General features: G+C 46.2%; 1 protein-coding gene across 2 annotated transcripts in view; it reads left to right on the plus strand.

Moving 5' to 3' along the window:
• Positions 1-27202, plus strand: part of CPSF4L (cleavage and polyadenylation specific factor 4 like) — a 228903-nt gene that overhangs the window by 66917 nt on the left and 134784 nt on the right. For both annotated transcript variants that reach the window (XM_078650780.1, XM_078650782.1), the window contains exon 5: positions 21092-21185. In XM_078650780.1, coding sequence (XP_078506906.1) covers positions 21092-21185 — 94 coding nt within the window. The remainder of the gene's footprint in view (positions 1-21091; positions 21186-27202) is intronic.

Here is a 27202-nt window from a genome sequence, read left to right on the forward strand (position 1 = left end):
GATATGTTGCTGCATGTTGAGATTGGTGTCGAGTGTTATGCCTAAAGATTTTGCTGAGTCCACGATGGTGGGTTGGACATGGAGTGCGGTTAGGAGTTTAAGCCAAATTTGAGTGGTGGATATCTTCGCTGGAGGTGAAATCAGAAGGAACTCTGTTTTCAGGGCATTGAGTTTGAGGTGATTATCGGCAAGCCAGGATTGGGTGCATCTGATCGTTGAGTTCAGGAGCAAGATGTCATTGGGGGATTGTAGTTTGAGGTAAAGTTGGGTGTCATCGGCGTACATGTGAAAGTGTACATTGGATGCTTGTAGCAAGGTGGTGAGAGGTTCCATGACTAGGTTGAACAAAGTTGGGGATAGAGAGGATCCTTGGGGGACGCCTAGCGTTACCGGTATTGGCGAGGACATCAGGTTGTTACTCTTGAATTTCTGCGACCTGTTGTGAAGAAAGGAAGTGAACCACTTGAGAACAGTTCCAGATAAACCCATTCTTGTGTTTAGCAGTTCTAGAAGATTCTCATGTTTAACGGTGTCGAATGCTGACGAGAGATCAAGAAGGATGAGGAGGCAGGTGTCGTTTTGGTCTAGCATTTGAAGTGCGTCGTCAATTATGTGAGTCATAGCAGTTTCTGTGCTGTGTCCTGCTCGGAAGCCTGACTGGTGAGGGTTGAGGAGATCAAATTGCTCAATGTGTTTAGTCAATTGTAGTTGTGCGCATTTTTCCAGCAGTTTGGCGAGAGTGGGAATATTGGTGATGGGACGGTAATTGTTGAGATCAGAGGGGTCGGCTGTAGGTTTCTTTAGTAGAGGTGTGACCTGACCAACTTTGAGGGAGTCAGGTATGCTTCCTTGTTGGAGAGAGCTGTTGATAATTTTAGTCCAGAGAGGGAGAAGCAAAGGGGTGAAGTCTTTTACTGCGGAGGCAGGGAGGGGGTCCGTGAGGTGATTGGATGGTTTCAGGGTGCTGAGCAGTTTGCCAATTTCTTCTTCCGAGTATGTGCCGAAGGTTGACGATGTAGCATTGTTTTTTGGTTCAGTGGGTGCTAGGCATTGGGGTTTGGAGTAGAGGCTTGCGTCAATGAGGAGATCGCTTTTTATTTTGTCAGTTTTTGGGACAAAGAAAGCAGCGAAGTCTTCACAGGAGGGTGCCTCACGCCTAGTGCTGAGTGGTTGGGGTTGCTCCTTGGATTGTGAATTGATTAGCTCAAATAGTTTTCTCGGGCGTTTTTTTGCTTGGTCGAGTTGGAGGCTGAAGAAGTCTGATTTTGAGCGTTTTATTTTCCTGAAGTAGGCGTTTCTCTTTTTCTTCAGATCTTTTAGGTGCATTGCAGAGGGAGCTGATCTCCAGGTACGCTCTGCCATTCGCATGTCTCGTCTGTCCTCATTGAGACTCCCGTCGTACCATGTTGGCCCCAGCTGGCTTCAAAGTGTGTAACATCAGACTTAGGCAGGTGTGTCTCCTGTAAAAAGGCAACGTCTACATGATGTCTTTGCAGGTAGTGCAAAACTTATTTTCCTTTTCTAGGGTTGTTGAGTCCCCTAACATTTCATGTTATCACGGACAGGTTTGAGTGATCTGGGAGATAAGTACTATTGCCATCAGAACTTTCGAGTAGCACGACAAATGTGGAATAAACGGCAAGAAACATCTGAATCTTGTTTAAACTACTGGTAATACAGGTGTAATTAACAATTTGCGGAAAAAAACTCCTCCCACGCCCCACCCAGTCTCACGCCCCAACACGCAAGGAACCAACCCAAATGCACAATAACCAAATGCATCATGTAAACATCCCAGTCGAATTTGCACATGTGCAGGACGATACATTACAGTCTGTGTGTTCACCAATGTGCGACGCACATGGGGGAGGCAACGCTCCGACAGTACCCAGCTTTGTAGAACTGTTAAGATCCATGATACTAATTCTGTCTCAACATTTATAAGGCAGCTTTTAACATATCAAACTGTTAGACAAGCTTGTCCTGTGTGTTCCTCATGGGAGAAAAGTTCCAAACTTGCAACAGAGCCAATGTGAGGAGTGGAAGAGCTCACGCCAGCGTCCTTTTGCTGACTGCTAGAGATTTTGTAGGATCTGCAAAATTTCTTGGCTTCGGTAGGTGTGTCAAAAATTCGAGGTCGCCCATTGATTTTGTAGAGTGGATTTAACGCCTGAGTACTTGCGACGCGCCTCTTGAACCATAACCGTGAAGTCAGGGTAGAGTGCAATTGTGGAGCCCTGCCAGGTAAGTTCTCCTCGCTCTCTGGCCAGGCGTAGAGCAGTGTCTCGATCCCGAAAGTTCATTATGCGCGCAATGATGGGCCTCGGCGGACAACCCAGGTTGGGGCGAGGGCCCTGTGAACGGTGAGCGTGCTCAACCACAAACCGGGGTGTGAAAGGGATGGGCGAAAGGAAAAGCGAGGAGGCCGAAGTATGGGATCAATTGTGACTGGATTTTATTCAAAGCCAACTCTTTGTGAATCAAATTAAAAAAAAAGGTATCTAAGATTCTTCTCTCCTGTAGTCTTCGTGCGCTTCCTTCTGGCGGATAGTTTACTCTTGAGGTGGTTGGACTTCCCCTAGGTAGCCTCGGAATTGAAACAGAGAAGGAGAGAAGGCGGTAAGTTTGCCTGTTCTCATAAATCTGCTGAAAAGATACACCCTTTGAGCGGTACAGAAGATTAATCGGCAGTGGGCGTGAGGGTTTGTAGAAAACAAAACGGGAAGCTCAAAAATACGAGGAGAAGGTAAGAAAACCTTACGTTCCTCAAGGGAAAGACGAGGAATGCGCAAGAGAACAAGAAGTGATTGGTAGTGCTCGAGACAACACGACTTGGGCAGGTGCAGGGGTGCAAGTAACTGGGATAATCGGTGTCCTACGAGGAATATTTACAGTGCCCACATTTAGCCCGTTAGACCAGAATTACTCCCACCCCCCTCCCGTATCACGTACCGCGGTAGCCACAACTCTCCGGAGTTGCGGCAGCTCGTTAGCGTCCTCCGGGGGGTCCACCACTCTGCGGACCAGGTCTCCGCTCTTCCTGGTTCCAGGGCGTCTTCAGGGTCAGTGTCTGGGCTTGGGTCCTCTCGTTGTCCTCTGTCCGTTGGGTACTGCTCCCTATGCTGTCCTCTTCCTCGTGGCGCTGAGGCGTTCTCCACTCCTCCGGTTCAACAACGCCTCACTGTTCTTCTGGGATTCCTTCATATGTCATTGGTCCCGCCTCTTCTTCATCCCATTGGCTCTTGTACACACTGGGCAGGGCTTCTCCCTGTACGAGAGAGGCGGTGGAAGAGATTAACTCTTTCTCTCCCTGTCTTTGCGTAACAATGTTGCTCTGCTCAGAGACGGTCGGAAGGAGGGGCATATTGGTCATGGAGGCGACCTCCTCACATCCCCCTTCCCTAACTTTCTTGCCCGCAAGAAAAGATTCAAGGGGGTACCTAGATAAATAATCAGCATTGGAGTGTTCCTTCCCTTTTCGATGAAGAGTGGTAAACCGAAAAGGGTGCAGGGCCAAAAACCACCTCATAATTCTGTCATTGTGACCTTTGTTGCGAGAGAGCCACTCTAAGGGGGCGTGATCCGTATTCAGAATGAATTCTCTCCCTTCCATATAGTAACGGAGGGTCTCTATGGCCCATTTTATTGCTAAAGCTTCCTTCTCAATGACAGCATATTTCGTTTCCCTGGGAAATAGCTTTCTGCTGATGTACAATATTGGTCTTTCCTGGTTTTGGGTGTCGGTTTGGGACAGGACAGCACCCAATCCTTGGTCCGATGCACCGGTTTGTAAAATAAACGGCTTACTGTAATCTGGACTCATCAGTACAGGCTTGGAAATTATGGCTGTTTTCAAGGTCTGGAAAGCCACTAGATGCTGGTTGGAGGGAGAGCATAATTATTTTTCGGTATTGACATTCTTTTGCAGGAGGTCTGTCAATGGGGCTGCTTTTTGTGAGAAATCAGGGATGAACCTCCTATAATAACCTAAGAGACCGAGAAATGCCTGTAGTTCCTTCTTCGTTTGGGGAAAGGGTATATTGGCGATGGCTGTTACCTTTTTGCTTTGGGGTTTAATGAGGCCCTCCCCAAGGAGATACCCTAGGTATTTCACTGACCTGGCTGCTAGCTTACTTTTGGCTGGGTTGATGGTTAACCCGCTGTTTTTCAGAGTTTGTACAACGGCAGCGAGATGGTCAAGATGTTGTTCCCATGACTCGCTATAAATGACGATATCGTCAATATAGGCTGCGGAGGAGTCAGCACAAGGTTGCAAAACTGTGTTCATTAACCTCTGAAAAGTGGCGGGAGCCCCATGTATCCCGAAGGGTAAGACGGTTAATTGATACAGACCCCCAGGGGTTGAGAAAGCAGTCTTCTCCCTGTCCTGTTTTCGTAGAGGTACCTGCCAGTAACCTTTGCTTAAATCCATCGTGCTAATATACTGTGCTTTACCAAGCCTTTCAATCATTTCATCGACCCGTGGTAACAGTTAGGAGTTGAATTGTGATATTTTGTTTACCTCTCTGAAATCAATACAGAAGCGAATGGACCCATCTGGTTTTGGCACTAAGACAATGGGCGAATTCCACTCACTAGTTGATGGTTCTATCACTCCCATTTGAAGCATCTGTTGGACCTCCTTCTCAACAGCCTTTCTGCGGGATTCTAGAAGGCGATAGGGACGTAATTTCACTCTCTTTCCTGGCAAGGTATTAATGACATGTTCAATTAAAGTTGTGTGTCCAGGAAGTGCAGAGAATACCCCCTGAAAAGGCCATAATCGGCCAAGGAGATCATTTTTCTGGTCTTCTGTCCCGTCGGGGTCTAGGCTTCACGAATAGGAAGGGGGGTCCCTGGCTAAACTCACTAAATTGGGTACCTCTCCTTCCCATTTCTTTAATAGGTTTATGTGAAAGATTTGGGTATTGATTCCCTTTTTGGTGGGGTTCATTTCCAGGCGATAGGTCACAGGAGTGACTGTCTCTATAACTCGTTAAGGGTCCTGCCACTGCCCTAGGAGTTTGTGATCTGAGGAAGGCATCATGAGCAAAGCATAATCACCTACCCTCAGCGTCCTTTCTCTGGTGTTTTTATCATAGTGATGCTTCTGGGCTTCCTGTGCCTGTTCTAGGTGCATCTCACAGATTCTACGAATTTCTTGTAGGTCGGTTTTTAGGCTTAATACATATTCATATAGGGGTTTAGTCCCTTCGGTTATTTCCTCCCTTGCCATGTCTAGTAGGGTGCGTGGGGGTCGGTCATATAATAGCTTGAACGGGGAATACCTTGTGCTTCTTTGAGGCTCGCACCATATCGCAAAAAGAGCCAAAGGCAACATGTCCTCCCAACGACGGGTCTCTAACTCTAGCAGCTTTTTTAGAGTGGTTTTGAGGGTAGCGTTGTACCTCTCTACTAATTCGTCTGTTTGGGGATGATAGGCTGCTGTACGAATCTGCTTGATTCTCAACTGTGTATAGACTTGCTTCATGAGCTTGAAGATAAAAGGGGTCCCTTGATCGGTTATAATCTCCCGGGGAATGCCTACTCTAGAAAAGATGTGTATCATGGCTTTCGCTATGTGTAAGGCATTTGGATGACGTAAGGCCACTGCCTCGGGGAATCGATTGGCATAATCAACTAATACCAACACAAACCTACAACCACTTTGAGAGGGAAGTAGAGGTCCTATTATGTCCATCCCCACATGAGAAAAAGGCTCGCTAATGATGGGTAGGGGACGCAGGGGGACTCTGCAGGAGGTGTGTCTACTGTTCTTTTGACAAACAGAACATTCCTTACAAAATCTACGGATCTGTTGGCAGATTTCTGGCCAAAAGAAGTGTCTAGGATCTCTTTCTCTGTTTTTTCTTCCCCTAAGTGCCACCCTAGGAGATGACTGTGTGCAAGAAACATCACTTTTTCTCTATAGGATAATGGGAATAGTAATTGCAGGGGTTGATTCTTTCCTCCCTTCCTGTATAACAACCCTTTCCGTACAATGAACTGGGGACCTACTTGATTTGGGTCATCATAGTCTGTGACCTTGTTCCAGGCTTCCCTCAGGATAGTGTCCTCTCGTTGTGCAACAAAGACACCTCGGTTATATTTCCACATGGCTTCCTCCTTGTTCTGGGCCAGCGCGACTCTGGCCCAGTCCCTTTTCTCTCTTTTCTTTTGGTTTCTAGTTTTTTGCGGTTGTTATCGAGGGGGCATAAGACGCCAATTTTCCTGGTCGGTGGTTGTTTCTGGTACCACCTTAGAAAGATAAGGGTAGTCCGACCCTAGGACTAGAGGCTCAGGTAGACTGGGTATCAACCCTACCCTTGGGGGAACTGGAGCATACGCTGGACCATGTTGGATCTGTATATCGGTGGTGGGATACTGTTTATTGTCCCCGTGTACATACTGTATATTTATTGTCCCGTGGTTTGTGTAACTCCTCCTGGGATTACAGAGGGTTGTATCACGCTCTGCAAGCATCCCGCATCCATCAAGGCTTGTCGTTTCTCTCCATTGACTCTCATAGTGTGATAGTAGGGGAGATTTTTCCTGCTGGATTATAATAGTAGGAACGGGTGAGCCCGATTTCCATGGGCTCTTCTTTTTGGGGACCTAGCCTGGCTATGTGCCCAAAACCTCCGCAGGGAAAATATTAGGGACCGGGTGGAGGAGAGGGCCGAGGGGGAGAGGGCAAAGGACCAGGTAACAGTGTGACTGTGTCCTGTCTTTGAGGAGCCGTTGGCTTCGTCACTTTAGACGGTCCTCCACTAGGATTCTTCCAGTAATGGTCATCTCGTCCTCCTTTGGATCTCTTGGGCGCGATTGTATACTCCAGCAATTTCGACCGCCATGTCAAAGGTTAGTCCTGTATGTTGTTGTACCCATTGTTGTATCGGTGGGTGGAGAGAGGATAGAAATTGTTCTAAGTAAATCTTCTCCATGATATCCTCCTCGGTGGCGGTCGGTGGTTTCAGCCACCGGTCAGCTAGATCCCGAATATGAAAAGAAAGGGTTCTGGGGTCTCCTGGGATCTTCTTTCACCTGTCGGAGACGTATTCTGTAAGTCTCATAGTCTATCCCTAACCTTTCCTACATCATTTTCTTCACATCATCATAAGTGGTAAGGCCTAGGGGATCAGCAGCCTGATAAGCGGCCTGTAGGTCGCCTGTCAACAATGGTCCCAAGTACTGACCCCACTTGTCGGTGGCCCGTCTGCTGCTCTGGCCTTTCTTTCAAAATTTGCACAAAAAAAGTCTGGGTCCTCCCCGCTCACATACTTTTGGAGGTCCACTGAAGGTAGTGTGGTTTGGCTTCTTGGTTGACCCAACATATCAGCAAGTCTATTGAAGATGGCCTCCTGATTTTGGCTTTGCCCAGACGTGGATTTGTGGAGTTTTTCTCGGTCTTCTTCGGATGCGGCCAAGAATCTTTCCTTGACCTGACTTAACTTCTCCTGTCCTTCCACCATTTTCTGTATTGTGGCCTCCATCCTTTCTGATCCCACTTCTGACACCACGTTTCGAGGGTTGGGCGAAAGGAAAAGCAAGGAGGCCGAAGTATGGGCTTCGGTAGGTGTGTCAAAAATTCGGGGTCGCCCATTGATGTCAACTCGTAATTGAGCTGGGTATGGCATGCCGTACCGGAGGCCCAGGTTTTGTAGAGTGGTTTTAACGCCTGAGTATTTGCGACGCGCCTCTTGAACCATAACCGTGAAGTCAGGGTAGAGTGCAATTGTGGAGCCCTGCCAGGTAAGTTCTCCTCGCTCTCTGGCCAGGCGTAGAGCAGTGTCTCGATCCCGAAAGTTCATTATGCGCGCAATGATGGGCCTCGGCGGACAACCCAGGTTGGGCGAGGGCCCTGTGAACGGTGAGCGCGCTCAACCACAAACCGGGGTGTGAAAGGGATGGGCGAAAGGAAAAGCGAGGGGGCCGAAGTATGGGATCAATTGTGACTGGATTTTATTCAAAGCCAACTCTTTGTGAATCACATTTTAAAAAAAGGTATATAAGATTCTTCTCTCCTGTAGTCTTCGTGCGCTTCCTTCTGGCGGATAGTTTACTCTTGAGGTGGTTGGACTTCCCCTAGGTGGCCTCGGAATTGAAACAGAGAAGGAGAGAAGGCGGTAAGTTTGCCTGTTCTCATAAACCTGCTGAAAAGATACACCCTTTGTGCTGTACAGAAGATTAATCGGCAGTGGGCGTGAGGGTTTGTAGAAAACAAAATGGGAAGCTCAAAAATACGAGGAGAAGGTAAGAAAACCTTCCGTTCCTCAAGGGAAAGACGAGGAATGCGCAAGAGAACAAGAAGTGATTGGTAGTGCTCGAGACCACACGACTTGGGCAGGTGCAGGGGTGCAAGTAACGGGGATAATCGGTGTCCTACGAGGAATATTTACAGTGCCCACATTTAGCCCGTTAGACCAGAATTACTCCCACCGCCCTCCCGTATCGCGTACCACGGTAGCCACAACTCTCCGGAGTTGCGGCACCTCGTTAGCGTCCTCTGGGGGGTCCACCACTCTGCGGACCAGGTCTCCGCTCTTCCTGGTTCCAGGGCGTCTTCAGGGTCAGCGTCTGGGCTTGGGTCCTCTCGTTGTCCTCGGTCCGTTGGGTACTGCTCCGTAATGCTGTCCTCTTCCTCGTGGCGCTGAGGCGTTCTCCACTCCTCCGGTTCAACAACGCCTCGCTGTTCTTCTGGGATTCCTTCATATGTCATTGGTCCCGCCTCTTCTTCATCCCATTGGCTCTTGTACACACTGGGCAGGGCTTCTCCCTGTACGAGAGAGGCAGTGGAAGAGATTAACTCTTTCTCTCCCTGTCTTTGCGTAACAATGTTGCTCTGCTCAGAGACGGTCGGAAGGAGGGGCATATCGGTCATGGAGGCGACCTCCTCACATCCCCCTTCCCTAACCTTCTTGCCCGCAAGAAAAGATTCAAGGGGGTACCTAGATAAATAATCAGCATTGGAGTGTGCCTTCCCTTTTCGATGAAGAGTGGTAAACCGAAAAGGGTGCAGGGCCAAAAACCACCTCATAATTCTGTCATTGTGACCTTTGTTGCGAGAGAGCCACTCTAAGGGGGCGTGATCCGTATTCAGAATGAATTCTCTCCCTTCCATATAGTAACGGAGGGTCTCTATGGCCCATTTTATCGCTAAAGCTTCCTTCTCAATGACAGCATATTTCGTTTCCCTGGGAAATAGCTTTCTGCTGATGTACAATATTGGTCTTTCCTGGTTTTGGGTGTCGGTTGGACAGGACAGCACCCAATCCTTGGTCCGATGCACCGGTTTGTAAAATAAACGGCTTACTGTAATCCGGACTCATCAGTACAGGCTTGGAAATTATGGCTGTTTTCAAGGTCTGGAAAGCCACTAGATGCTGGTTGGAGGGAGAGCATAATTATTTTTCGGTATAGACATTCTTTTGCAGGAGGTCAGTCAATGGGGCTGCTTTTTGTGAGAAATCGGGGATGAACCTCCTATAATAACCTAAGAGACCGAGAAATGCCCGTAGTTCCTTCTTCGTTTGGGGAAAGGGTATATTGGCGATGGCTGTTACCTTTTCGCTTTGGGGTTTAAGGAGGCCCTCCCCAAGGAAATACCCTAGGTATTTCACTGACCTGGCTGCTAGCTTACTTTTGGCTGGGTTGATGGTTAACCCGCTGTTTTTCAGAGTTTGTACAACGGCAGCTAGATGGTCAAGATGTTGTTCCCATGACTCGCTATAAATGACGATATCGTCAATATAGGCTGCGGAGTAGTCAGCACAAGGTTGCAAAACTGTGTTCATTAACCTCTGAAAAGTGGCGGGAGCCCCATGTATCCCGAAGGGTAAGACGGTAAATTGATACAGACCCCCATGGGTTGAGAAAGCAGTCTTCTCCCTGTCCTGTTTTCGTAGAGGTACCTGCCAGTAACCTTTGCTTAAATCCAGCGTGCTAATATACTGTGCTTTACCAAGCCTTTCAATCATTTCATCGACCCGTGGTAACAGTTAGGAATCGAATTGTGATATTTTGTTTACCTCTCTGAAATCAATACAAAAGCGAATGGACCCATCTGGTTTTGGCACTAAGACAATGGGCGAATTCCACTCACTAGTTGATGGTTCTATCACTCCCATTTGAAGCATCTGTTGGACCTCCTTCTCAACAGCCTTTCTGCGGGATTCTAGAAGGCGATAGGGACGTAATTTCACTCTTTCCTGGAAAGGTATTAATGACATGTTCAATTAAAGTGGTGTGTCCAAGAAGTGCAGAGAATACCCCCTGAAAAGGCCATAATCGGCTAAGGAGATAATTTTTCTGGTCTTCTGTCCCGTCGGGGTCTAGGCTTCACGAATAGGAAGGGGGGTCCCTGGCTAAACTCACTAAATTGGGTACCTCTCCTTCCCATTTCTTTAATAGGTTTATGTGAAAGATTTGGGTATTGATTCCCTTTTTGGTGGGGTTCATTTCCAGGCGATAGGTCACAGGAGTGACTGTCTCTATAACTCGTTAAGGGTCCTGCCACTGCCCTAGGAGTTTGTGATCTGAGGAAGGCATCATGAGCAAAGCATAATCACCTACCCTCAGCGTCCTTTCTCTGGTGTTTTTATCATAGTGATGCTTCTGGGCTTCCTGCGCCTGTTCTAGGTGCATCTCACAGATTCTACAAATTTCTTGTAGGTGGGTTTTTAGGCTTAATACATATTCATGTAGGGGTTTAGTCCCTTCGGTTATTTCCTCCCTTGCCATGTCTAGTAGGGTGCGTGGGGGTCGGTCATATAATAGCTTGAACGGGGAATACCTTGTGCTTCTTTGAGGCTCGCACCATATCGCAAAAAGAGCCAAAGGCAACATGTCCTCCCAACGACGGGTCTCTAACTCTAGCAGCATTTTTAGAGTGGTTTTGAGGGTAGCGTTGTACCTCTCTACTAACTCGTCTGTTTGGGGATGATAGGCTGCTGTACGAATCTGCTTGATTCTCAACTGTGTATAGACTTGCTTCATGAGCTTGAAGATAAAAGGGGTCCCTTGATCGGTTATAATCTCCCCGGGAAAGCCTACTCTAGAAAAGATGTGTATCATGGCTTTCGCTATGTGTAAGGCATTTGGATGACGTAAGGCCACTGCCTCGGGGAATTGATTGGCATAATCAACTAATACCAACACAAACCTACAACCACTTTGAGAGGGAAGTAGAGGTCCTATTATGTCCATCCCCACACGAGAAAAAGGCTCGCTAATGATGGGTAGGGGACGCAGGGGGACTCTGCAGGAGGTGTGTCTACTGTTCTTTTGACAAACAGAACATTCCTTACAAAATGTACGGATCTGTTGGTAGATTCCTGGCCAAAAGAAGTGTTTCAGGATCTCTTTCTCTGTTTTTTCTTCCCCGAAGTGCCGCCCTAGGAGATGACTGTGTGCAAGAAACATCACTTTTTCTCTATAGGATAATGGGACTAGTAATTGCAGGGGTTGATTCTTTCCTCCCTTCCTGTATAACAACCCTTTCCGTACAATGAACTGGGGACCTACTTGATTTGGGTCATCATAGTCTGTGACCTTGTTCCAGGCTTCCCTCAGGATAGTGTCCTCTCGTTGTGCAACAGACACCTCGGTTATATTTCCACATGGCTTCCGCCTTGTTCTGGGCCAGCGCGACTCTGGCCCAGTCCCTTTTCTCTCTTTTCTTTTGGTTTCTACTTTTTTGCGGTTTCTCTCGAGGGGGCATAAGACGCCAATTTTCCTGGTCGGTGTTTGTTTCTGGTACCACCTTAGAAAAATAAGGGTAGTCCGACCCTAGGACTAGAGGCTCAGGAAGACTGGGTATCAACCCTACCCTTGGGGGAACTGGAGCATACGCTGGACCGTGTTGGATCTGTATATCGGTGGTGGGATACTGTTTATTGTCCCCGTGTACATACTGTATATTTACTGTCCCAGTGGTTTGTGTAACTCCTCCTGGGATTACAGAGGGTTGTATCATGCTCTGCAAGCATCCCGTATCCATCAAGGCTTGTCGTTTCTCTCCATTGACTCTCATAGTGTGATAGTAGGGGGGATTTTTCCTGCTGGATTATAATAGTAGGAACGGGTGAGCCCGATTTCCATGGGCTCTTCCGTTTGGGGACCTAGCCTGGCTATGTGCCCAAAACCTCCGCAGGAAAAATATTAGGGACCGGGTGGAGTAGAGGGCCGAGGGGGAGAGGGCAAGGGACCAGGTAACAGTGTGACTGTGTCCTGTCTTTGAGGAGCCGTTGGCTTCGTCACTTTAGACGGTCCTCCACTAGGATTCTTCCAGTAATGGTCATCTCGTCCTCCTTTGGATCTCTTGGGCGCAATTGTATACTCCAGCAATTTCGACCGCCCTGTCAAAGGTTAGTCCTGTATGTTGTCGTACCCATTGTTGTATCGGTGGGTGGAGAGAGGATAGAAATTGTTCTAAGTATATCTTCTCCATGATATCCTCCTTGGTGGCGGTCGGTGGTTTCAGCCACCGGTCAGCTAGATCCCGAATATGAAAAGAAAGGGTTCTGGGGTCTCCTGGGGTCTTCTTTCACCTGTCAGAGACGTATTCTGTAAGTCTCATCGTCTATCCCCAACCTTTCCTACATCATTTTCTTCACATCATCATAAGTGGTAAGGCCTAGGGGATCAGCAGCCTGATAAGCGGCCTGTAGGTCGCCTGTCAACAATGGTCCCAAGTACTGACCCCACTTGTCGGTGGCCGTCTGCTGCTCTGGCCTTTCTTTCAAAATTTGCACAAAAAAAAGTCTGGGTCCTCCCCGCTCACATACTTTTGGAGGTCCACTGAAGGTAGTGTGGTTTGGCTTCTTGGTTGACCCAACATATCAGCAAGTCTATTGAAGATGGCCTCCTGATTTTGGCTTTGCCCAGACGTGGATTTGTGGAGTTTTTCTCGGTCTTCTTCGGATGCGGCCAAGAATCTTTCCTTGACCTGACTTAACTTCTCCTGTCCTTCCACCATTTTCTGTATTGTGGCCTCCATCCTTTCTGATCCCACTTCTGACACCACGTTTCGAGGGTTGGGCGAAAGGAAAAGCAAGGAGGCCGAAGTATGGGCTTCGGTAGGTGTGTCAAAAATTCGGGGTCGCCCATTGATGTCAACTCGTAATTGAGCTGGGTATAGCATGCCGTACCGGAGGCCCAGGTTTTGTAGAGTGGTTTTAACGCCTGAGTATTTGCGACGCGCCTCTTGAACCATAACCGTGAAGTCAGGGTAGAGTGCAATTGTGGAGCCCTGCCAGGTAAGTTCTCCTCGCTCTCTGGCCAGGCGTAGAGCAGTGTCTCGATCCCGAAAGTTCATTAGGCGCGCAATGATGGGCCTCGGCGGACAACCCAGGTTGGGGCGAGGGCCCAGTGAACGGTGAGCGCGCTCAACCACAAACCGGGGTGTGAAAGGGATGGGCGAAAGGAAAAGCGAGGGGGCCGAAGTATGGGATCAATTGTGACTGGATTTTATTCAAAGCCAACTCTTTGTGAATCAAATTTTAAAAAAGGTATCTAAGATTCTTCTCTCCTGTAGTCTTTGTGCGCTTCCTTCTGGCGGGTAGTTTACTCTTGAGGTGGTTGGACTTGCCCCAGGTAGCCTCGGAATTGAAACAGAAAAGGAGAGAAGGCAGTGAGTTTCCCTGTTCTCATGAATCTGCTGAGAACCCTTCACTGGTTTCAAGATACACCCTTTGTGCTGTGCAGAAGAGTAGTCAGCAGTGGGCGTGAGAGTTTGAAGAAGACAAAATAGGAAGCTCGAAAATACGAGGAGAAGGTAAAGAAACCTTCCGTTCCTCAAGGGAAAGACGAGGAATGCGCAAGAGAACAAGGAGTGATAGGCAGTGCTCGAGACAACACCACTTGGGCTGGTGTAGGGGTGCAAGTAACGGGGATAATCAGTATCCTACGAGGAATATTTACAGTGCCCACATTTAGCCCGTTAGACCACAATTACTCCCTCCCCCCCTCCCAGACCACGTACCGCGGTAGCCACATCTCTCTGGAGTTGCGGCAGCTCGTTCGCTTCCTCCGGGGGTGTCCACCACTCTTCGGACCAGGTCTCCGTTCCTCCCGGTTCCAGGGCGTCTTCAGGGTCGGCGTCTGGGCTTGGGTCCTCTCGTTGTCCTCGGTCAGTTGGGTGCTGCTCCCTAACGCTGTCCTCTTGCTCGTGGCACTGCGGCGTTCTCCACTCCTCTGGTTCAACAACGCCTCGCTGTTCTTTCGAGATTCCTTCATATGTCATTGGTCCTGCCTCTTCTTCATCCCATTGGCTCTTGTACACCCTGGGCGGGGCTTCTCCCTGTACGAGAGAGGCAGTGGAAGGGATTAACTCTTTCTCTCCCTGTCTTTGCGTAACAATGTTGCTCTGCTCAGAGAAGGTCGGAAGGAGGGGTATATCGGTCATGGAGACTACTTTCCCAAATATGCCCATGAGCATTGTTTCCACGAAAAGATCTATCCTCCCTGTTTTTGTTGACTCTGGGACCCCAAGAATGCGAAGATTGTTGCAGCAACTGCGAGCTTCTAAATCTTCATTCTTTATTGCTACATCTTTTAGAATTTTCTCCATGTGTTCTAATCGTTTAGTGGATTGGGCCGCACCATCTTCAAGATCAGAGACCCTGCCTTCATCTGGCTTAACACCAGGATACAATACAGAGGGCGAACGCTGAGTGACTTGGGCTGGAGCAGGAAAGGGATTACACACCCCTCACAACTAGAAAAGAACAACACCCCACTTACATTCCACACCCTCAAACAGGCACACGACCTCCCAGACATAGACCTATACACGTTCCTTAAAATTAAGACAGCCATAATGAAGGCGAACCTCACGCAAGCAACGCCCGCCATCATACAACACATGAACAACCTCAACAAGATTGGACACCAGACATCGCACATATACAAACTTCTCCGCCCTAAAACGTCTAACCTAAACGCCAAAACAATGGGATCCTGGGAAACACTGTATAACAGACACCTTAGTGAAGACGAGAAGAAGACTCTATGGGGTTCAGCCGCAAAATACAAGATAACACCGCAGCTGGCACAGACCAAATTCTGGCTCCTGCACAGGGCCTTCTGGACCCCAGCTAGACTAGCAGATATGGGCATCAGGGAAGCCGATACATGCTGGAACTGCCACAGAACAAAAGTGGACTTACAACACCTCATCTTCGATTGCCCCAAAGTGAAAACATTCTGGGACAAAGTGAGGGACCTCATAAACACAGTAATAGGCAGGAACATACAACCAGGGTTTATAGGACTAGCAACAACATTCATGGCACCAGACCTAGGAAGCAGGGAAGACAGAGACCTGGTAGACCTGCTACTAACAGGGGCAGTTAAAACCATCCTAACTAACTGGAAGAATACAGCCAAGGCCACATTCAGAAGCTGGGTCAACTGTGCAAGCTTCCTTAGAGGAGCCGACAACATCACAGGGAGGTTTTCGCCCAACCACACAGCAAAGAATGGGATGTGGGCAGCCTTAGACGCACACCTAGAGTCACACAAAACCCCATAGGCGCACGACCAAACAGGTCCCACCTACAGCCCAGGAGCACAAGCACGGCTGACTGCAGACATTAAGCTGCTGAGGAACCCCCCCCTTCCTTTTCCCTTCTTCTCTTTTCTCTCTCTTTCCCCTCTTCTATCCACTGAGGTCGTAACAGAACACCTCCAACATAGCATATGCAAAGTAAGCCTATTGTAACCACAAAGCGCCAAGAACAACGGCAAAACCTCTGCGATACTCTCTGTACTGCATCTTAAAATTTCTTAATAAAATCTTTTGAAATGAAAAAAAAAGAGACTCTGCCTTCCACAGTGTCAAGCCGTCGGTCATGTGTGTCAAGTTTAGCACCCATTGAATCAAGACGTTTGTCCAACGTGTCAAACCTACTATCTAGTGACTTAAAACCAGCTCTCAACTCTGACAGTAAGGAAGCTTGGGTGGCTGCAGAATCTGTTGTGGTGGAAGTCTCTTTACCCCTCTCTGCCATAGTGCTACTTGAGTCCTGTGCCCTTTCCACTGGTTTGCTAAACGTTAAAACCCTCTGCTTGGGGTGTTTATTTCCCATGCCGTCTTGCATGTATGCAGCGAAGGAGATTCACAGCCAGTAACAGTAGACCATCCGTCACAGTCAGGTAGTACTGCTGGATTGCAAAGTTTGTTGCAACAAGGTCGTTTTGTCGGGTAAGCAGCGGGAGGCAGAAGGCAAGATAGCGCAGTGTGTTGTCATCCAACCTAACACAATAGCCAGGTGCAAATCAATGCATCAGCCCTGAAAAGTGCAGCCACGTATGCATCACCTCTAATCTCTATGGGAAGAACCGAGCTCAGTGGCTATGTAGCCAGTTCTAGTATGTGGTATTAGCGGGGCTGGAAGTAGTAGCTTGAGTGTAGATGCACCCGAGTCACACTGTTCACAGATACCCCACGTTAGGGTGGCCGAAGTCACCAAAGTGCCAGACGCTCCAGTGTAGGCTTTATACTGAAAGGCTTGTGGATTTAATGCCCCCAGGTCTACATTTCAGTTCCTGCCAATTTGCCGCCCGGGCCGCAAGGTGCACTCTGTATGATCGTTGCCCAGTTGCAAGAAATGGAAGCAAGGAACAGCTTCACAGCTATTATGCAGAGTACTCTGTGGTGGGCTGCGGGGACCGCTGACGGAGGCAGTCAACGGAGACGGTGTGACTGGTTATTTGAAGTGCGCCTCCCAAGAATGCCACGTCCAGCTCCCAGCAAACCCAACAAGCGCACCTGGATGGCTGCCTACCTGGCTCGCCCAAGGACCCTGTCTCCTCGAGGCCTCCGGGAGCGTCGATGGCAACTCACGCATGCCCCTATTGCACCGGGAAAGGGGGGGGGGAGCACGTGGTGACTGCAATATCGGGTCTGGGAGGTAGAGGAGAAAGGTCCATCAGTTCTTGCACTCACCGCAATGAGGTGCCGGCAGTATTCCCACAGCTATCTACGGGGCGCCGTGAGTCCAGGATCCGGCCGGAGAGGCCCAAGTGCGATTCCCAGCTGCGTAGGGCTGACGGAGCTTCAATGCCGCGCGGCCATCTTGGTCTGCGTCTTGGCCCCGCCCCGTTCAGCAACAATTTTCACTGCAATGTCCCCCACTCCTTAGCTAGACTGTCTGAGCAGGCTCATTAGCCCAAAAAACACGATAAAGAGCATCAGGATGCGTCTGGATTCCTGCCTCATGATGGACCATCAAGCAAAAACACGTGCTGCTAGCTGCTTTGGCATTCTGAGACTGCTGAGAAAGAGCCTCCTTTTTCTCCCATTCACAGCCAGAAACATAATCATTCAGGCCCTTGTGTTATCGTGTCTGGCATAAAAGAATGTCCTTTACCTTGGCATGCCCCAATATGTGGTCAAAACGTTACAGGTTGTCCAAGATGCTGCTGTTAGGTTTTTTTTATGAACATCCTGAGACACCTGTCTCCCAAAAAGGCCCTGGCAGAACATAACTGGCTCCCAGCGGAGTGTCGATTGCAATTCAAGACCATATGCAATTATACATAGGGCACTTATTAAATAAAAACTGTACTTTTAAGACCTTTTGCCATCCCGCATAGCCCAGGGAAAATCCTTAGATCCTCATCGGCACACCTGTTGAATGTCCTCAAAATCGGCAGAACCTAATGGGGAGGCCATTCAATGGCCTTCCTTGCTCCAATACTCTGGAATTCCCTACCTTCAGAGTTACGCCAACTGGAGCACAAGCTCTCCTTCTGTAAAGCCTTAAACATTTTGCTGTTTGGCTACCAATCTTCCAAACTCTGTGGCTATCTGACGACCTGCGATGTCTGTTCTAGCACTTTGATGCCTCTAGGTAGCCATGCACTTTACACGAATGCTAGACTAGACTAGGCTAGGCTGTAGGAATATAAGAGCTGGTCTACACTGCGCAAAATTTAACTTTGCAAATAGTGGTTTAACATAGCCAGCCCTCAGGGCACTATATTATTTACAAAAAAAACATAATATGGAAAGTGCTCTGAGTAGAGTGACCTCTACAGGGACACCTGGGAAGATCCATAGACCAGTCATACTGCTTGATGAAAGAGACCAAAAAGTGTACCAAATTAAGTTGGAAAGGTGTCAACACAAACCTCTTCAGTACAGCCAACATTTTTCGTAGATTCACCTTTTCATACCTCTGTAAATTCTATACATTGGTGTACTCCTAGACAGCTGCTCCATAAGTAGGTACTGAGGCACATATGTTCTGTAGATTTTGCCCATCTCCCTTTGGGGTTTCATTCCCAACTTGGTCTCAAATCTAAAATGGCTGCAATAGATTTTTCACATTGCAGCTTATTGATATTCTGCAAAAGCATCCTGTTATCCAGAGAATCAAGCTGCAACCCTAGTTATATAAACGAATGACTTTGTAGATATATGCCATTAGCATACAACTAATACACAAGCAAACTTAATACATGATTAACACTTTCAGGTCCACAAGTCATAGAAAACGATTTGCTTTAAGATCCAGTCTATTCATAAAATGATATAAGAATCCAATACATTCTTTAAGCCATTTGCTGTGCGCCATCAAAACCAGTCATTTGTGTACAGCAAAACCGGAATGGGGCGTGAGCCAATCTGTGGCATGTGCTTATCTTGGCCTACTAATAGCCATTCTAACTTATTATATTTGTGCAGATTTAAATGGTTACTTATTATATTGCTACTCATTGTGAAGACTTAAAAGAAATTGGGCAAGGACACAAACCTGCCCCATGCTTTTACTAATTCTATAGAATTCAAAAACTACCCATTCACTCTTGAGCAAACTATCCCTGTAATGTCTGCATATAATTGTCTGAGAAATTGCATTATTGCTTCTTACACCCTCATAGCCACTATAACATATCACAACTTTGAGTGACTGTCGCGATCAAAAGCACTCAAGAGATCCATAAATGCCAAATTAATAGCCCCCTTTTTTGCCATTAGCATTGTTCGACAGTACATAACCCTTTAAGTAAATAATAATGTACTTCAGATAAAATATCTTGATCCTCCACCCAACTTTCCAGTCTTACTAGCAAAATCATCCCAACCACCCTATGTAAGAAAGCTGGTATTGGAATCAGTTGGTAGCAGTTTGGGTGGGCTCTGTCTTTTTTTGTTATAATTTGAGACAAGTATTGAATGTGTCATGTATCAAACTTACCACTTCTAGTTATAGCACTCAAAACAGTTGTTGTTATGGGACCCCACGGATCTAGGTTCTTCTTAGAAATGTCTAATGGGACACCATCTAGCCAAGGGTTTTTTCACTCCGACTATTAGTAATAGCCTCATCTGCTATAAATGTGCTGTCAACATGTGATTGCGCATAGATGTTTCCAAAATGGGCCACCCACTCCTGTGAGGGAATCTGGGCTTCGATTTACAAGGGCTCGAGATTCCCTGAAATATGGCAGATTGATTGACTTTCAAAATGCTGTATTATCTTTGGTCTCACTAGCTGCCCAATGAGTGTCCAAACTTCTTCTTTTATGGCTTTTTTCTTAGTCATGTAGTCTTATACCTATATCCACATATTTCCACTTCTTTTATATTTATTTGTTTCTTACTTAAGGCCACTTGTAAAGTTATTTTTTATGGGTGCTCGAGCACACGGAAACAAACCAGCCATGCATCTTGTTGCCCCTTGCACATTTTGAAGCAGTTAATGCTTTCTTAATTCCTCTAGAAATGACATCAAAAGCATGCGTGATAGCCCTGTTATCGACTGTATCATCGAAGCAAACATCAACATTTCTCATAATGGGCCAGATGTATCAAGATACCCTTTTGCGATTCTCAAATAGCGATTTTTAAGGAATCGCTATTTAAGAATTGCAAAATGGTATGTATGTAAAAAATCGCTATTTTTTTGCGATTTCTTAAAATTCCTTAATTGCGATGTATGAGCGTCACATGCCACCTTTACAAATTGCAAAAAGGGCATTTGTAAAAGAATTCGCAAATTACCACCAACTACAATCGCAAAACTTTCTTCTTTCTTACATATCATTTAAGGAATCGCTTTTTGCGATTCCTTAAATGGTAGCGCAAAATTAAGGAATCGCACATTTTGCGATTCCTTAATTTTGCGATGCGATTTTTTTTTTCCGCAAACGCTGCTATTTTGCAATTCGCAGCGTTTGCGACAAAAAACGCTTGATCCATATGCCCCATTGTCTTTTACTTATTGCAACAGTAGTGACTCTGGGTTCACTCCACTCCATCTATTCGTAACGCCATTACTCTTCACCACCTCAAGATTGACTATAGTCTCTGGATGTTTAATCAGACCAGTTCCCAGTTTAATATGCATTGTTCTTGGGTTATGGTCACTCACTCGGTTTGTATAAACTAAAACATTAGAAGCAAGGGGTCTTAGGTTCTCGCTAGATAGAATGAATTTAATAGTGCTAGATGTGGGTAAGGAATAAGTTGATAAAGCTCAAACGTCACTAGCAAACGCAAAATGAAATTTAATAGAACATTATTTAAAGCCTCGCCGTATAAATTATGCTTAAAATATGGATGGACAACATCCTCTGAAGAATTAATCATCCCACAAACATTCGTCGATGGCAGGGTACAAAGGTGATCATTCAGTTCCCCCGCTCAAATAATATATAATGCCTTCTCTGTTGTCTGCAGATATAAATTCAAATATCGTTCAAGAACAATAATGGCATTGGCATTGTGGTGGTCAAACAGATTGGAGAAATAATAATTAAAACGTTCAATTCTCCAACTATTTCGAGACCCAGTGATTGATAACATGGGGGATCTAATATAGTGCTTGAATGTTTGCCTTGGATTGATGTTGAAATTATGCTTAATAGCCCTCCCTTTGAACTCCCTGTTCTAGAGGGAATTACAGGTGTGGCATATGCTGTATAACCATGCAAGTAAAAAGTATTCGCGTCCCAGGTGTTCTGTTTATGTTTAGTGCTTTATTACAATCTTCCATTCGTTACTCTGAATTTATACTATCGTTTATCAATGTACTTTCTTTTGCTTCATCTTATGTTTTTATTTTTTTATTCTTTGGAACAGGTCCTTCTTGCAAACACAGACATACAAGACGAGTGATGTGCACCAACTATTTAGTTGGATTCTGCCCACAAGGACCAACATGCAAATTTGTTCAGTATGTATCCCTGTCTGCACCTGTTTTTAAAAAGTGGAAATAAACATTTGACCCTCTGCCCGTGTTGATGAATAGCAGATAATAGAACAGGTGCTGGAATCTGATAGTCATAATCATAGTCATAATTTCTTGTATAGCGCACATTTCACAAAAGTCTCAAGGCGCTTAGCAACAAACGGCAATCAATTGTAGAGGGGGGTTGGAGAAGAGTTAATTGGGAAAGAGCCAGGTTTTTAAGCCCTTATGAAAAGCCTGATGATTGGAAAGAGACAGCAGATGTACAGGTAGCTTGTTCCAAAGTTGGGGGGCTATGTAGGAAAAAGCTCTACATCCCATTCTCGATGTTCTAGCCCTAGGCTGTACCAGAAGGGCCTTGGTGCTAGACCTTAAGGTTCTGGAGGGTTTGTACCTGACCACTTTCTCAGCAAGGTAAGAAGGTCCTGTCCCATGTAGAAGTTTGTGTGTGAGACTAAGGATCTTAAACTGGCTTCTTTGTCGCACTGGAAGCCAGTGCAATTGTCTAAGACAGGGCAAAGAGGGGACCTGGGGGGCATACCTAGCACCAAGCGTGCGGCGGCGTTTTGGAGGGTTTGAAGCTTAGTCAGTAGTCCCTCGTTGATGGAGGTATACATTGCATTGCCGTAATCCAGACGGCTAACGACCAGTCCTTGAACCAGAGGTTTTCTGGACTCAATGGGTAGCCATCTGAAAATCTTCCGGAATTTTCGTAGTATACCATAACAGATGCCTGATACTTGGGTAACCTGAGCCTTCATAGGAAGGGCACATTCAAGCATTATTCCCAAGTCACGAACCGCTTCTTTGGGCTCAGGACATGGTCCTAGTTCTGAAGGCCACCAATCATGTGACCATTGTGTCTTTGCCTTGCCAAATAGCATAATTTCTGTCTTGCTATAGCTAAGTTGGAGTTTATTTCCAGTCATCCATTCGCTAATCTGAATCATACACCTCTTAAATCTGGTGCGGTTGTCGAGAACATCTAAACTACAGGTAATAAGAACCTGAGTATTGTCCGCATAGGATACTGTGGAAAAACCATAGGATTTTATGATTCTGGCCAAAGGGGTGAGATAAATGTTAAATAACATGGTTCTCAGAATAGACCCTTGAGGTACCCCGACAGAGAGGAGTCCTGCTAGATTCCAAGGAGTTGACCCTGTGGAAGAGGTGTGGCGCCGCGGCCAGGGCTACTGACGCTGGAATCTGGGGACCACGGTTCGATCCCCGGCTCCGGCGGCAGATTAGCCCAGCACCATGTGACTCTGGGCAATAGCTCGCTTAATCTTCCCGACGGCCCCCAGCGCCTAGAGACCCTTACGGGTGATTGTGCGCTTTACAAATGTGGACTTTTACTTTACCCCAATATAAGTATGCCGGTCAGCAAGGTAACTCTTGAACTAGGCCCGAGCCTTGCCTCTGACACCAATCTCCCATAGCCGTTGATAAAGAATTCTGTGAGAGATGGTGTCAAAGGCTGCTGAGAGATCTAATAAGATCAAAAATGCGGAATCACCTCTGTCCAGGGTGAGACGAATGTTATCCACCACTTCCGTTACTGCCGTTTCTGTGCCATGGGCAGCGCGGAAGCCTGATTGCGAGGGGTCTAAAAGTGAATGGGGTTCTACAAAAACTGGAGATACGTTTATTAACTAGGTGTTCCTGTACCTTTCCAAAGTAGGGCAGTAACGATATAGGCCTATAATTAGAGGCAATGGTGGGGTCGCTGGTGGGCTTTTTAAGGATGGGTTTTACCTGAGCCACCTTCCAGCTGCTGGGCATAGATGCAAGCTCGAAAGAGGTGTTATAGATTTTAGAGAGAGAGCAGGCCAAGAGTGGGAATATATCATTGCACTTGCGGGGGGTCAGTGAGTCAGTGGGAGAACCCGATTTCACTTTCCCCAGAGCAACTAACACTTCGGCAGCCATGGTAGGCTCAAACTCCATAAGCAAAGGACACTCAGTATGGTAAGGAATCAGGGAGCTACAGGAGGAAACCTCACCAACTGAGGTGACGTTGGGTCCAGTGTTTGTAAACGTGGAGTAGATAGACTTGATTTTGTTATAAAAGTGCGCAGCTAACGCGTTGACCCACTCCAAGGTGGGGATGAAAGATGATTGTTCCACCTGTGGTGCAGTGAACTCATTTAATATTTTAAATAGTTCTTTGGAGGAGTGGGATGCTTTATTAATTCTTTGGGTAAGATAGCTAGATTTAGCTTCCCTTTTTTTTTAAAGATAAATTGAATGCATCTGTTTATAATTTTTACGATGTTCCATCGTTCTTGTTTTCCTCCACAACCTTTCTGCTGATCTACTAGCAGTTGTTTTCTTTGTTTTCAGTTCCTCCGTAAACCATGGGGAGGCAATGGATTTTACTTTAACACTAGTTTCAGGAATTACCTTGTCCAGTGCAATCTTGACGCGTTCTTCCAGCTGGTTGGCCATTAGGTCAATGTTGTTAATTGTATCATTAAGAGGATTAAAGTGGGCCTCAAAAGCCTCCTTATGCCAGGGCCGTATGAGCCTTGAATCTGAACACTTAGAGATCCTAGGCTTATTAGGACCAGGGAAGCTGAATTTCACTAAAAAGTGGTCCGTCCAGGTCATAGGCAAAGGGGGTACACAGGTGAAGCTGGGCATATTAGTAAAAATTAAATCAAGAGTGTGCCCTGCCTGATGGGTAGGTCATAGAACCCTTTGCGTTAATGCCAAGGTTTCCATAGTGGTCCTTAGATGACAGGAGTCAGTGTCGAGAATAAGTTCCATGTGATAAGGCAATTATTTTAATATTACAGCTCCTAAAGGGGAGAACGTACTGAAAAAAGGAATCTTAATATTTGCATAGAGTCTGGAGCTGGTATCTTCACTGGCTCAGTTAGGTCATCTGTGATTATAACAGTAGCAGTAAACTGAAGAGCTATAAATGACCGTGGCCGAAGGATGGTTGCTGAAGTGTCATCTAAGGTGTTGTCCAGCTTGGTAGGTTCTTTGTTAAGAAGACTAATGGTAAAGTAGATTTAGATTTATTTATTTATTTGCATGAGTTTATTCAAACCATTTCAGTACAGTAAAATAGCAACAACAAAAAAACATTGTTCTTAAAGCTTAAAAAATCCTGATAAAGTGCAAGTGTAATGTGCCACCATGTGGCTCAGGCTTATTTGTATGTTTGCGTTGCTCTGCGACCGGCCCCGGTGGAGAGTGTCACCTGTCTGGCTCATCAGTTTCCCAGATCTTCCTTCCTTTCCATTCTCCTTGAACACCTTATAGTCTAACGTTAGTCCCAGTTCTCATGTAAAGTGCTTGTGCTTTGCGACTTTAGCCGTAACTCTATGATCAGCCCCGGTGGAGAATGTCACCCGTCTAGCTCATCGGTTGTCCTGGTCTTTCTTCCTTTCAGTTCCCCTCGGGCACCGCTAGTTCTTATCCTTGGTTCTAGATCTCTTGTAAAGAGCTTGTGCTTTGCGACTTTGTAGCAATTTAAGTCAGACTGTTGTGGATGCACCATTGAAGGTCTCCAGACTCAATTCTTTACTTCAAGACAAAGTCTGCATTCTTTCGGAGTCCTATGTTTCAAATAAATCCAGGATCAGTTTTTGGACTATACTTCCGCGCGGTCCAGGACCGGAGAGCATCCCTGATAGATTGTATAAATCTTCCAGAGCGCGCCAGGGTGCGGGGTTCCTTTTGCTGGAAACATATTGCTGAAGCCTCAAGGCAGGTGCTTGCTTTTTCACTCCGATATAATCCCTAAGAAGGATTCTTCTCTCGTTTGCTAAGGCCGGGCAGCAGCACAGAAGGTGTAGCCATGATTCTCATTTGTAGTCGCACAGTCGACATGCTCCTCCTGTATGTTGATTTGCTCAGGCCCGGCTAAATTCCACTATTGGCAATGCCAGCAGTCACATGTACATGATATGTCTTCTGGTTTTTGGGTTCAGCGAGGCGGAGAATTATGGCGGGGTTTAATTACCAAATATGAGGCATGATAAAGTAAGGGCAGCCTATGAGAAATGCTCTATATGGTGAAGGGCTGCACTAGAAATCTTATGAAGAGTGATGCAAGGTTTTACATCCACATAACACGAAGGAGAGGACAGCGAGAGGAGGAAATAATATAAGGAATAAAATCTGTATATGGGATGAGCAAGGTCAATGAGTTGTATTCTGATGCAGGGTAAGCAGGAAGGTTGGGAAAACTGATAAAATTAATCTCAAGCAGGAGTTTTGGGTCAAAAGCAGAAAGAGAATAAAAAAGTATGAAGCATATACAGGGGAGTTATTGTAGCGGGAGAGAAAGCATAGCTGAAGACCAAAATGTGTATCAACAATGGCGCAGCAGGCTAAGTGATGGGCAAAGTAGATGGGCCAAACCGTGCATTTCCGGACTGCCAGTACAACCCTTTTTCTGTGTAATGCAGTGGACTTTTTAAGCAGGCATTTTCACACCAGTCTTACACCTCTGTGCCTCACTCCAACTAGCCTCAGCTGGTCTCTCAGAGGCACTAATACAGTGTGAAATCTTCCAGTTTCAGCATAGGCCAGTCTACTTCTGTTTTATGGGCACTTTCTATGTATTGTAGGACGTTACGTAAAAATAACTTCATATGTTCAAATGTACCAAGGCACAGAATCCGGCTGAAGCTAAAATATGCCTTTTTAGGTTGAAGCCGATCAGACAGTGAAGCTGTCTGGATGATAAGACTCCTTGTGTGCATCCTGAAAGCTTCCCTGGGAATGCATTCCGCCAATTTGTTGTGTGTTTAAAAACAGATCAAATGTCAGGCCATGTCTTCCAAGGGAGATTGGTGTTTACTTTTCTTTCTCTGAGTTCAAAGAGAGAGGATGTATGTGACAATATTGCCTTGTACTGGCAAAGAAAATTATTTTTCTAATGCACAACACAATTTAAATGTCTGTAACTGAACTATGCAAATACTTGAGGATATATCGGAATTAGAAAAGCACAGATGAAGCACATTGTTTTGTAATTCTGAAGTGTGGTGGAAACAAATATTTTAATGATTTTACACAAATCCATACACTAGGTGATACAATTTCCACACATCCTAGTGACCCTGACGCCTCCTCCCTCTGACAGAGCTATCCATGCTTGAGTTGACCATAATCAACAAAGAACCTTCCCATATAGCAGGACATACGTTCGATTTAATTCCCTCCAACTTGCCAAATATAGTCTGTGGAAAAACTTGCCTTCTCACTTGGCCTGACCCAAAATAGAATTCTGCATTTCGGGACCTAAAGAACACCATGCCCCTAAATTACATACCATAAGAAGAAACAGACAGTGGCACAAATTGACGCCCCCTCTCTTCCAAGATACCTTCGTCCCACCATAATTTGCTGAGTCTGACAAAGTAGAAACACATCTTACAGCCTTTCATGCAAGCATGAAATCCACATTAGACACGCTGACACCACTAAAAACATCTTGTGCTGTCTCAAAACGCCCACAAACACCTTGGTACACCACTAACCTCCGTACAGAAAAAAGCCAGTGCAAAAAACTTGAATGCAACTGGCGACGCCCCTGTGATAAAGAAATATTCAAAACTGCCCTAACCAAATACCATAGTAACTTGAAAGGAGCCCGTAAACTATATATTGCAAACCTAATTGATCAGTCAGAGAACTCCCCTAAAGTACTATTTGAGGTCCTTAAATCATTCACCAACCCCAAAGCATGCAACACAGAAGAGGAACCATCTCAGACCTTATGTGACAACATTGCAGGATACCTCACCTCAAAAATAGATAATATCTACAATAAGATCACAGCGTACAAAAGTGCCCAATCTAACACCAAAATCGAACCCCCCCCCCCACCACGCTCAGCACACTTAAATTAGAGGAATTTCCTATGCTTTCCCTTGAGGAAACTTTATCCTTACTAAAAAAGACTAGATCTCGGCCACGCTTGCCAATCAGCTTGCTGGCCCTAACAGCTCCATTCTAAACAGCTCCTTAAAGGAATG

The sequence above is a fragment of the Lissotriton helveticus genome, chromosome 7 (genome assembly GCF_964261635.1).
Source record: "Lissotriton helveticus chromosome 7, aLisHel1.1, whole genome shotgun sequence".
Taxonomy (NCBI): Eukaryota; Metazoa; Chordata; class Amphibia; order Caudata; family Salamandridae; genus Lissotriton; species Lissotriton helveticus.